At 29.3% G+C, this 13154-nt stretch overlaps 1 protein-coding gene across 1 annotated transcript in view; it reads left to right on the forward strand.

Annotated features, from left to right (window-relative positions):
* Positions 1-3354: 3354 nt before the first annotated feature.
* Positions 3355-13154, forward strand: part of LOC107441357 (cubilin) — a gene marked incomplete in the record, with an annotated part of 195714 nt that continues 185914 nt past the window's right edge. The window contains 3 exon segments of the mRNA XM_071185787.1: positions 3355-3542; positions 7815-7944; positions 10804-10839. Of these exon segments, the coding sequence (XP_071041888.1) occupies positions 3439-3542; positions 7815-7944; positions 10804-10839 (270 nt within the window).

Genomic DNA, 13154 nt, shown 5'->3' on the forward strand with positions numbered 1-13154 from the left:
ACGAACTGGACAACAAGTGTCATTTAATCAGAATTTAAGATTCTGTGTGGTTAAATGATTATTTACTTGATGAAATATAACTATTCAACTAAAATTTTCAAAAAAATTTTTCACACAAAAATATACAAAATTTTTATGCAAATGAACTGGACAACATGTGTTATTTATTCAGAATTTAATTTCAACATTTGTGGGTTGTGATATTTCCTAAGCTTTGATACATGTACTTTTTCAAAATTTTGCTTACTTAAATTATTCTTTTTATTTATTTTGTAATCAGTTTCTGGGTCATTCTTTCTTTTTCCTATTTTTCCTTTTTTTTCTTTTTTTTTGTTACCCTTTACATATTTTTTCGTCGATATTAACCTGATAATGTACGCATCCATTACCTAGATCTATCTTCGAATCATTTGAACTTTTTGGACATTCTTTCTTTTTATTTTTTCAATGTTTACTTTTACTGAAACATCTTTAACTTTTATTTTTTCGATGTTTACTTTTTCTGAAACATCTTTAACTTTTATTTTTTCGACATTTATTCTTACTGAAACATCTTTTTCATTGTTTTTAACCTTAACATTTTGATAATTCTGCTGTCTAATGTGCAAAGATAAGTTGTCACTTTTAGAATTAGCAGTCAATAAACAAACAAAAATCTTTGCAAGTCTGCAACCCTACTAAAGCATATGGTAAATCAGTATCAAGTGTAAAAAACTTAGCTGAGTTAACAATTTCGCCTATCGTAATAAGGGAAACTCACATATTTTGTTAAGTGTTAACTGTCCTTTTGTTTGGGTAACATATAAGTTTTCACATTTTTTAAATAGGAATATTTAGTTTTGACCAAGTCCGAAAAAGTAAAAGAATTTCAAATTTCTTTAATTTTATTTTAAAACTTTTCATCGTTAGGTTCAAAAGAAAGTTCCGAAAAATTTAATTTCTTATAACGATTTAACCGCGATAAACCATTAGGAAACAAAAGTTGAAAAAAAAACTTTATTTTGTTCGCCGTCACTAGTTAAATTGACGTTTGAACCATATTTTTTTTTCCTCAGAAGCATTTTAAATACACTATAAAAATAATATTATATCATAATTTAAAAAAGAAAACAATATAAACACTAGAAATGCAATCTAATCATTAATAATATACTATTGAATTATTCATAATAAAAAGTTTAGAGCAAAGCTCATCTCTAATGTCAATAAAATATGAACAACCCACTCTCCAACGTCGACCTTCATCAATTTCGTTGAAGAGAAAAAAATAACATTTTAATGGCACTTTAATCTTCACCCTAAACACTATAGTAAAACAAAAATATACATTCAACTAATCAATAAATCATAGAAACTGTAACACATAAAACAATAAATATGAAAATAATTTAATCAAATATATTTGCAAGTATATAAAATCAAAGTATATAAAATCTTGCATCAAATATATTTGCAAGTATGTGAATAAAGGCAGTGATATGGTAGTATTTCGAGTTGAAAATACCAACGTGACTGCTCTTCCAATGAATAACAACGATGAAGTAACGCTGTACCAAATTGCCCGGTACATCACCTCCAATGAAGCTACTATGGTTCTATGGCCCCAGTGTTGAAACACTGTAAAATTATCATCTGGGAAAAATGCACTATGGCACTCAAACATTCGCTTGAGGCGTTGAACAGGACATTGAAAGATATAATAAACAATGACAAATTATTTGGCGGCAGTTCAGGTGATTTCAGACAAATACTTCCCGTCATTCCGCGCTCAACGTACGCTGATGAGATCAATGCTTGCTTGAAATCATCTCCACTGTGGAGTAATGTTGAAAATGTTCAACTAAAAGTAAATATGCGCGTCCAAATGCTTCAAGATCCATCTGCTGAAACATTCTCAAAATAATTGTTAGATATCGGTGATTAAAAAGTAACTAAGGAAGAGACTGGATGCATAAAATTACCGGACGATTTCTGCACAATCATTGATTTACAAGATGCTCTCTTTAACCTAATATTTCCCGATGTACACACACACCGATGCTCACTGGCAGAAAGGGCGATTTTATCAGCAAAAAATGTGGACGTAAGCGAATTGAATCTGAAGATACAACAGTTATTGCCAGGTAACTTGGTGACATACAAATCCGTTGATACAGTTTGCGATCCTATTAAAGATGCAAATTTTCCAACTGAGTTCTTAAACTCATTGGATTTACCAGGCATACCACTGCATAATTTAGAACTCCAATTTGGATATCCCGTTATTTTGCTTCGTAATTTGAACCCACCACGGCTGTGCAACTGCACGCGATTAGTCGTTAAAGAATTAATCAACAACGTTATCAAAGTCATTATTTTAAATGACAAATTCCGGGGTGAAAGTATATTACTTCCACGAATCCCTGTTATACCCACACATGTGCAAATTCCATTAAAACGCATCAGATCCCCCATTAGATTGGCATTTGCATTGACAAGGCCAAACAATGTCTGTGTGTGTTTTAGTTTTGAGCACACCATGTTTTTCACACAGACAATTATACGTGGCATGCTCTCGAGTAGGCAAACCACCCAGTTTAATTGTGTTAGCTAAAGATGGAATGACAAAAAATATTGTACACTCCATTGCACTAAGACATTAAGATTGTTGACTAATATTTTCAGAATTCGTTGTATATATAATTTATAAAAAAAGTTTACAATAATGGTGCGTTGCATTCCGTCATCGGTCACAGCTCTCCATGCCTCTTCCACTCATATACCACATACGCNAGCTTGATTTCCTTGAGGACCCTGAAAATATTCATTGAAATTAACAATCATTAACTTTTAAGCTAAATTTTAAACTTTCATTTTGCACATCAAATATTAATACATGTATGAACAAAAAATATTCGGATGTCCTAGTTTGTCATTTATCTGCAACGTTATTCTTAAAACCTTACAATTCTAAAACTATCGTAATTAATTTCTATAACTCATAGTATTTTTTATTTAGTAAATTTTATTCTACAATATTTCTTACTCATATAAAATTCTCTTCCACAACATTTATTGTACTATTGGTGTATTGTATCGGGTATATATATATATATATAATTTATTAATAAGTTCTTAGGAATATTCACTTCCGATCGGACAATTAGATATTTTTCTTTCCGATCTCCGATTCCTGATTATTATGAATACCGAAATAATTAGTGTAAATTAATATTTGCCTGAGTTAAACACCACCTAGTGCCACTTTACACGGTGAAATATTTAAACAAAAATAATATGGGGAGAGAGTAATATGCTGTCCGTGGTGGGGGGCGTATCTTCAATAAAAACAGCTGCAGGTGGTGTTTTCTTTCACTTCGATTTCAGTGATTTCAGAAACTCTGCGGTAGTTTTTGGATGGGGTTGTGTTTTAATTCAATCTGAAGAGTCTGAAGTGTAATGATGACTGATTCATGGAATTTGAAACTACTCATTTTCTGCTATATATTTCTTGAATTTTGCATGATTAGTACTTCTGAGCAAAGTGATCCATTTTTAGACAGGTAAACAATTGATATAAATATGTATATATCTTTATATTGTCATAAAAAATCTCCTTTACTTAGTTGAGATTGTTAGTTACAAAATATATTGGTTTTAAAAGTGCAACTATTAGCATTGAACATGCACGTTCAAGGTTTAATACAGGATTACGGACCCCACAACTGTGCCCCTTTTTTTTCACTTTAAAAAATGCATGAATACCTAAAAATGACTACGGTTTTTATTTTTAAAAAACTGTATGAAGCAAAAAGGTAATAAATAAACAAAAGCTAGTTTGTTTAAATAAGTCAGATTTTCCACTCGTTGAATTTTATTTCTATAATTTTTACATTAGAAATGCTAAAATAATTGGTAAAAAATAGAAATCTCTGAGAAAAACTTAAAGAAAAAGGAATTCAAAAATACTTGCAAAAAAAAATTACTTGCAAAATAACTTTGTTCTAAAAGTACAACTATTCGCATGGAACGTGTTCAGGGTTTAATACAGGATTACAGACCCCTATATGCGCCCCCCACAACTATGCCCCTTTTTTTCTTTCTCATTTTAAAAAATGCATGAATATCTAAAAAGGACTATATGATTGTTATTATTAAAAAATTGTATGACGCAAAAAGTAAATAAATAAATAAAAGCTAGTTTGTTTAAACAAGTACGATTTTCCATTCGTTGAATTTTATGTTTAAAATTTTCCATGTTTATAATTTTTACTTTAGAAATACTTAAATAATTGGTAAAAAATAGAAATTCCCAATGAAAACTTAAAAAAATAGGAATTCAAAAATAATTCTGCAGAAAAAATAAATATATTTTTATGAATATTATGATAACATGTAAGTAACAACCGACAATTTTTTTTCTTATCAGGAAGGATAAAATGTTTCTGAAGATGAAAATAGAGAGGAATGCCAACGTATTAAGTTACAACTCAATATAAAAACTTTTCATGTCATAAACTATAAGAAAAAATAGAGTTTCATGAAAAAAATTTAAAGAAATTTTATTTTGAAAATAATTCCTTAGGAAAAAAAATATATTTATCAATGCATATAAATAAAATAATAAATTTTACATCAGGAAGGATAAAATGTTTGTGAAGATGATAATAAAGATGAAAGCCAATATACAAACTTACTAGTCAATATTAAAACTTTTTTGCGCCATACGTGATAAGAAAAAATTGTTTAAAAAACAGAACTTCATGAGAAAAATTAAAGAAATGCGAATTTAAAGTACATTTATATAAATGTACAATAGCATGTACAAATAACAACAGACATTTTGTATTGAAAAGGATAAAATCTTTGTGAAGATGGACGAAATGTAGATAAAAGCCAATGTTAAAAATTACAAATCAATATAATAACTTTATTTTGTTGATTTGTGTGTTTCAACGTATACTTTATCTTTTCTTATAAAGGCGATTATAAGTGCGATTATTAACTGTGATTTTTGTTGATTTTTTTAATCAATTACCACGCAAAACAATTCGAACCAAATTTACCAAGTTGGACCACAGTCTAGAAAAATCTTAAAAAGTGTTGAACAATGTTACACTTGCTAATCGTAAAATTAATTGGCCTTAATTTCACGTTAATTTTAAAAATTCAGTTGTAACACAGTAATTTAATTTAGAAATATTTTTAGTCGATGATAATTTTAGTTTAAACATTTTATTCCCACTAGTCTTAAACTTTTCCTGTATAAAGTAGCAACCCTTCATACGAATTGTGGTAATCTTATATAGTACGCAGAAACTCCAACTGTTTGAAGCTCCAGCAAATTTTTATTTCAGTGGTAGTGAAATATATATATATATCTATNTATATATATATATATATGAGGCCACCATAAGCTCTGATATTTTTCTATCGATTGGCAACAGTAAATTTAACTGAATCAATGGTTTTATGCCATGCTCTAAGGTATCATGACAAAATTTCCAAATTTTAAGATATTTACCGAATTTTAGCACACAATTTAAAAATAATACTTTATTACCTGATTAAAAACTTTATTAGCTACAAAAATATATAAATAGCAGAAAAAAATCTACCTGTCTCAAGCGCTCAAAAATAGGCGCCCATTTTCAAGATATGCCAGACGTGAATGAGAAGAAACGAAAGTGATTTGTAATATAAAAATCATAGTTGCCGACGAAAAATGTAAAAATAAAGGTGAGAAACAAAACTAGACAAGCCACAGTAGCCGAGAGAGAGAAAAAGATGACAAACAGAGGCCGATAAATCACAGTGGCCGAGAGGGACAAATCAGGCGAAAATGTAATTCCGCGTGCTCTGGAGGGGTGTTGAGGAACGTATGTCAGTAGCAAGGGAATCAGTATTTATTTGACTAAAACAAAATTCCAGGGCTTCAAGATATTAAGGTGATGTGACTGAGATGGAAATAATTTTGTCATTATCAAAATTGAATTTTTGCCCAAGATTCCAACAAAGTTCAGCCTTTGATGACTTTTCGTTCTTGTATTCTTGATAACGGACATATTTTTCATGTTCCTCAGGTGAACATTTTAAAGCGCGTCTAGTATGTCCGATGTAGTCTAAGTCGTATTAACAAGGAATGTGGTAAATGTTCCAGAGATTATCAAAAGCTAATAGGGTTTTCAAAATACTTAAAGTTGATTTTGTTAACAGGCCTCGAAATAACATTAAATTTAATTTTGTAATAGACATAAAGAGAGCGGTAAAGATTCTGGAAAAACATTATTACGGATATACTTTTTTATTACAATTAAAATGACAGTTTAACCCATAACTGTCTAGCAATAAAAAAAGTTGGAGTTCGAATTGATCTGGTTACTCTGTACAAGCTCTAGTGGGTTCGCCCAAGATTTAGTCTTTAAATCAAAAACACTTATGTAAAAAAATTAATAAATGGTAGCACATATTTTGTCTTTTTCTTTAGATATATCTATCTGTAAGCTATTTTTCTATCTTTAAAAATGCCATTTATATCTATATTTCTAAAGCATATGTCAATATTATTATACTAAACAAAGTTGTGGTAGATTATACTCAATAAAGTTGTGGTATTGGTTATTGGTATATATAAACTACCTGGTTTCTTCATAATAAATCATAACCAAAAAACATTTGCGCATCCACTTTTTTCTTTTTTGTAAAAAAAAAAAAAAAAAAAAAAAAAAAAAAAAAAAAAAAAAATCTGATATTTAATTTTTTTAACTAGTCATTTTTACAAGTATGCTTACTAATTTTATCTTGATAAAAAAACAGGGCATAAATAATAATAATAATTGCAGAAATAATAACCCTGCAGATGTTAGGGAAAAAATTAAGTCCTCTCCTTTTAATATAATAAATATTTTGTTTATATTAAACTCTTTAAAAGTTAAATCTTCTATGAGAAAAACTCATTACCATGTAATCATTGATTCTTAAGGTATAAATAAAAGGGTGTACCATGAATATTCATAATTCAATTTAAACTGTCACTAATATAGCCAAATGTTTGAATTAAAATAAGGAACAGAATGAAAAATATCTTTTGTGTTCCTCCAATTTTGACGCTTTTTTTTTAATTTTTATTAATTATTGAATAAGGTTCTGTTTACTCGAATTTTTTTTTCCCTTTGGTTGCTTATTTTTCGTCTTTTAAAGTTTATATTTATTTATATAGTGCACACCTTAAATATGAAAACGTAAGTTTAAAACTGTATTTGGAAAATACTGTTTTGAGTACGGCTCGAAAATAAAATTTCCTGACGTGCCCATGACATGCATTTTTTACCCTTATATGCACTGCCAGGCATGTAAATATTTGGCTTTATTACATCGTAAAATGCCGATTAATCTCCCCTCAAATTTCGACGAAATCCTTGGAAAGGGCGAATAAAGGGCACCGAAGGAAGTTAAATAATAAAATCGATTACATTTCATAAAACCTAAATATTATTGAATTTAATTATCTAAAAAAAGAATTTATTAAACAAAATTTCATATTTTTTTTATTTCTCTAGTAATGTTATTTTTATTTTTTTTTAAAATTATAGATACATAATTTAAACCCACACATGCAGACGATGTCTGAATAGGTGCAGTTTTGTATAGTTACTAAGAATTAAATAAATTAATTAAAAAAATTATGATTTGAGATTTAGAACTTTAATTTGCAGCGTCATATACATTGTTAGTGCTTTGTATTTAGCATAATTTAATACCAAAACTTAAATTTAAACTTTTTGAAATTACAATTATGGTTATTATTTTGAAAAAAAAGGATAATTTTTTTCCAGGCCTCGGATCGTCGTACAAGATGGAAATCTCATCTTCAAAAGTGCACTTAATAAAAATGTTAGTTTTTCACCATCCGGTCAAGGTATTGTTCAGATTAATAACGTAGATTTGTCAAGATTGGCGTCAGCAGTAAGTTTAATTTATTTACAATATTTATTGCATTTACATTTTCAGTGTTTAGGAACATATGTAAACAGATATCTCCGGCATCGAGCGTCCTACAAAAAAAAAAAAAAAAAAAAAAAAAAAAAAAAAAANGTTAAAACTTCTCCCTCCCTCCAAAAAAAAAAAAAACTTCATCACACAGTGAGACAGCATGGAGTTGAAGTTTTACTACACTGGTGGACAAAATTAAGAGATGGAAGACATTTTCCCAAATATCTGAATATAAATTAATGAAATTTGGTATGGATATAGCTTATTCCATGATAATAAAGTATGCAAAACAAAAATGAAAGTGCCATTCACTGGCAAGACCTATTGCTAATAAATCGAATGTAGTCTGAACTTAAGGATAAAAGATGACAATAAAAGTGAGGCTTGTACAGTGTGTGTTGCCTCTAGTATGGTGTATGGTCACCTCTGACACACAGACAGCATGCACAACGAGTATGCATGCTGTTAACAAGGGAGTTAAGGAGGACTTGTCCGCCATTTTTCCACCAGAGCAATTTTTAACTCCAGTATGGAAAAAAAATACGTTGAAAACTTTTTTGGATCATTTACTTCTTGTGCAAAGTAGGATTCGTAAATAAGTTGAAGCACATAATTGTTCGAATTGTAAATAAAAAGCGTATAATTTCTAAATTTAGTCCTAACAATTTAGTGTAAAAAATTACTTCGGAAAATAAACCTTACACGTTTAGATGCTCATGGGTAACGATTTAATATGTGTGCATGAATTGTCTAACGAAGTTCTTTTTTATACATAAAAACTCTCACATCTTTTGAAATATTCGTTCGATTGGTTTGTATGTATAGCCTTCTTTGATTCAGTTTGAAAAAATTCGTAGGAACCAATGCATCACTTTGACAGCTGTGCCAGATGCGTGAACAGATACAAGTTCAAATGTGTACTTTTTGTTTATGAAATTCTTATAAGCTCTAAATTATTGGCCTGATTCAACTTAGCTTGAAATAAAACATTGGAAACAATGCCTCACTTTGCCAGTTTAAAAGAAATTCAATTCATCCCCTTTTATATCACCCCCCATATCCCTCAAAAAAGGAGGAAACATACACTGTAAATAAACTCGGTAAATTTTTAACTGTATTTGGTGCAAAGTTTCTCATAATCCCAAAGTTTAGTTAAATGTAAGATGATTTTATTTTAGTTACACCATAAATTGTGAAATATGATAGAAAAATACTTCCATGGTGCAACTGGTTGAATGTCCATGGGAGTGACCGGTGATCTGCACTGAGTTTGTTCGTAGCGCCACGGGGGTCAATCGGTGACTGGAAAAGCCAAGATTATTAGAAACAAATAATTCGAGTAAATTTTGAATATTTTTATATCATTATAGCTACTAAAATGTTTTGAAGAAACTAATGCAATATAGAACACACAAAAATAGTTTTATTTATATACACAGAGATGTCAACTTGCTCCGGACAGCGGATAAATACTTTCGAGTGATAGTCTTTTAATGTATGATTTTTGATTTAATAAATTCGATTTATAGTGTTTTTACATATCACCACTTCTGAATAATTGAAAGGTTTAAGTTATACTAGCTTTTTTACCGCAGTTAAATGCATCGTACCATCACTATCAACACAAATAGTAGTGCATCGACGTGGAGTAGTGGTTAACACACTCGCCTGCTGTCCCCCTGATCCCTGGTTCGATCTCAACTGTGAACTCACTTTTTCCAAATGCCATCCTAATCATCCTTTGCAGAATCTCAGAGAATCCACAGTGAATCATCGATCAGAGTATCATCCATCAGTGTATCATCGTTCTTAGTGAATCTTAGAAATTTCTCAGTGAATCATCATACAGTGTATCAACCATAGTCTAGAGCAGATGGAAACAGCATAAACAAAATTTTAAAATCTGAGCTTTCATATGAACTCTAAAAAACTCATAATATTTATTTTATTAATTATAGAAACATTTTTCAATAGATTTGTTAATTGATTTAAAATACTCTTATTAGTTTTGCAACTTTTAATTTATGAAGCAAAGTATTTAAATTCTTGTATAGCTACCATAATGAAGCTAAACCCAATATGTTTATAACTCAATGTATTTTGAAAGTATTTCATGTATCCAGTTTTAATAAACAAAGGAAAGGACCACAGTTAAATTGTATAGAGCCTTTTAAAAAGTCGGCATAATCTTAATTTTTAGTTCTCTACCGCATTTTAAGTATTCTGTCTTGTCCGGAACAGTTGGCAACTCTGGTAATGAGTAAAAACGCATTAAATTACATTTTAATTCTCTTAATTTTGCGACCACTTTTTAAATTTATTGAAGATTGTATATGAATCCTAGTATCGTTAGGCAGTTGTCAGTACTGGTACAGTAACTCGCAATATTAACAATTAAACCAGAGAATTACAGTGCAAAAAAGATAACGGACTTGAATATTTTTTGATCTAATGATTGGATCTTCACGTTCTAGGATTCTATCTCAACAGTTCGAGGAGTTAATCAATCAATATTCTAATAAAAATCAAGTCAAATATGCTAATTAATAACTGCAGTAAATAATAAAATTAAAGTTACTAATACATAACTATACGCCAAGAAGTCAGTAATTAGCTTTCGTAGCTACTGTTTCACTCGATTAGAATACGCTAGAAGCATTTATATTGGGATACAAATTCTAGTGGGCTTTTAGCCCACTATTTGCATGTATTTTTAAAAAATCATTCGAAAAACTTTCAAATACTTTTCTAGCTTTAATCTGATTTTTTAAAAATCATTTTACTTACATTTTTTTAATAAAACTAATCATTTTTTTTTTAAATATTTTTCAGGCGAAAACAGTTGGTTCGTCACAAGAATCAAGTTATGTAAGTGAAAATATTTTTGTTCCTTTTGCCATATTCATTTACCTATAAAATAAAATATCGATTGTTATGACTCGATGCATGATTTTGCTGTTTCCGAAAGAATTATGAGCTCAAATAAATTTTTTTTTTTGATTTGTTCTTATATTATTATAACATTTGAATGACCGCAAACTATTACGCGTTTTGCAAAATATTTTAAAGAGTAATAGACAATCAAAACCTGAATCTTTCGGAAATTAAATTAATTTTGCCAACATTTAAAAAATCCTTCCCTCGAAAGAAATGAATTTTCGAAACATCCCGGTAAAAGCTTTAGAAAAGAAGTTATTTGTGCAAATGCATATTTTCTGTCCTTTTTGGCATACATGTAAATAGTTAAAAAAGTTTAAAATTTTTTTGACTCAGTTTAAATAACTCCTTTAAAAAATAAATGAATAACAATTAAATGTAAGAAATGGCTTTTAACTGATTGCAATTTGATAAGTTTTCCTGCAATATTCCAAAAAATTAATTCGTCAGTTATACATTACAATTTAAAGAAGCAGCAGGCAAAATTTTATAAAAACTAGCAGGAATTTGTCGCTAGTGTTAAAACTTCCATTTTTATTCGATAATTTTATCAAAAATACTGGTCTGCCAACTGCTACCATTTTGGCTAAATATTTTATAGAGTGGTAGGCATTTAAAGAGCAAAGATGAACTTCTGGTAATTTAGCCAACTTTTTAAAAGCCTCACCACTTTAAAGCTGGAACTAAGACCTAGCATATTGACTTCATTGGGCACCTATCAACGCCTCCTATAACTGAAAGCCTCTACACGGTTTTCTGCAGTTAGTTTGATCAGACCATTATGAAGGTGAACCAATTAGTGAAAGAACCATTTAATATGAAATCTATTAAAAATTAGAAAGTGGTAGCAAATATATGTCAAAAAATTTGTTTCATTTATGAATATAATTGGTTTGTTTTATTCACTTGTCAACCACTACAGATTCAATACTCAAATATATCAGAGATGCCAAATTGCTCCGGACAGCAAATATTTTAAAGTGGTAGTTTATCAATTGTGATTCTTGGTTTAATAAATTCAATTTAGTAGATTTTTATCCACCACTATCTCTAAATAATTCATAGGCTTATATGATTCACCACTTTTTAGAACTCATGCAGAGATGCCAACTGCTCCGGACACGCCAAAATAATTAAAAAAAAAAGGTAAATTACTACAAAGTAAATTATGCAAATATTTGACTATTTTTGCTTTCTTTTTAAAATGTATAACATTACATACGAACTATAAAGTGGTGATTTTTATAAGCCTACGAATTATTTAGAAATAGTGGTGGATAAAAATCTACTAAATTGAATTTATTAAACCAAGAATCACAATTGATAAACTAGCACTTTAAAATATATATTTGCTGTCCGGAGCAAGTTGGCATCTCTGCTCATGTCATGCTAATTCCTTTCAAAAAACAAGCAAAAATAGTCAAATATTTGCAAAATTTACTTTGTATTTATTTACCGTTTTTTTAATTATTCTGGCTTGTTCAGAGCAGTTGGTATCTCTGATATATATGATAAATTTCTCTCAAGTACTTTTAAAATAGAATTTGGGTTCATGCGCACAAGTGATTCGGTTTTCAAATAATCTGCGCAGACTACCAAATCGTGTGGTGGCTTTATCCTATTCATAGCTGAACCAAAGTTGCGTTGCATATGCACTTTTAAATAATTTGAATACAGTGGTGTGAAAAATTAGTTTTAATGAATAAATAATACATGAAAACATCAACATAGCTACAACTAGAATAAATTTTAACAAAAAGAGTAGAAAGTTGGCAACCAAGATAATATGACAATCTGTTTATGGTTAAGAAACAAGTAATGATTGCGCTACAATCTATAGAACTGGTGAGCAAAGCGTGGCGTCAGAACTTCCGACAATTAACTCTTTACTTAAAAGCAATTTCGAATTTCTGGTTAGCAGAGCAAAAGTAAGCGCTACCTCAGACAGTACATTGTAAATAAAGCGACATACTTAAGCTCTTTGTTGTTTAATGGATAATGGTTGCAAAACGCTTAAAAAAATTAGTTTTACATTTCTAGTAGTTTGTAACATTTGTAGAAGTAGTGATCATAGACTGGCTACATTGCACAGGAAAATGTAAAAATAATATTTAAGCATATCTGAAAGAAATAAATGCAATAAATATGTATATTTTTAATGGATAGAAATACATGAAATAAATACATATATATTTTGTAGATGGAAATGCATGTAATATATATATATATATATATATATATATATA

The sequence above is a fragment of the Parasteatoda tepidariorum genome, chromosome 9 (assembly GCF_043381705.1).
Source record: "Parasteatoda tepidariorum isolate YZ-2023 chromosome 9, CAS_Ptep_4.0, whole genome shotgun sequence".
Classification (NCBI taxonomy): Eukaryota; Metazoa; Arthropoda; class Arachnida; order Araneae; family Theridiidae; genus Parasteatoda; species Parasteatoda tepidariorum.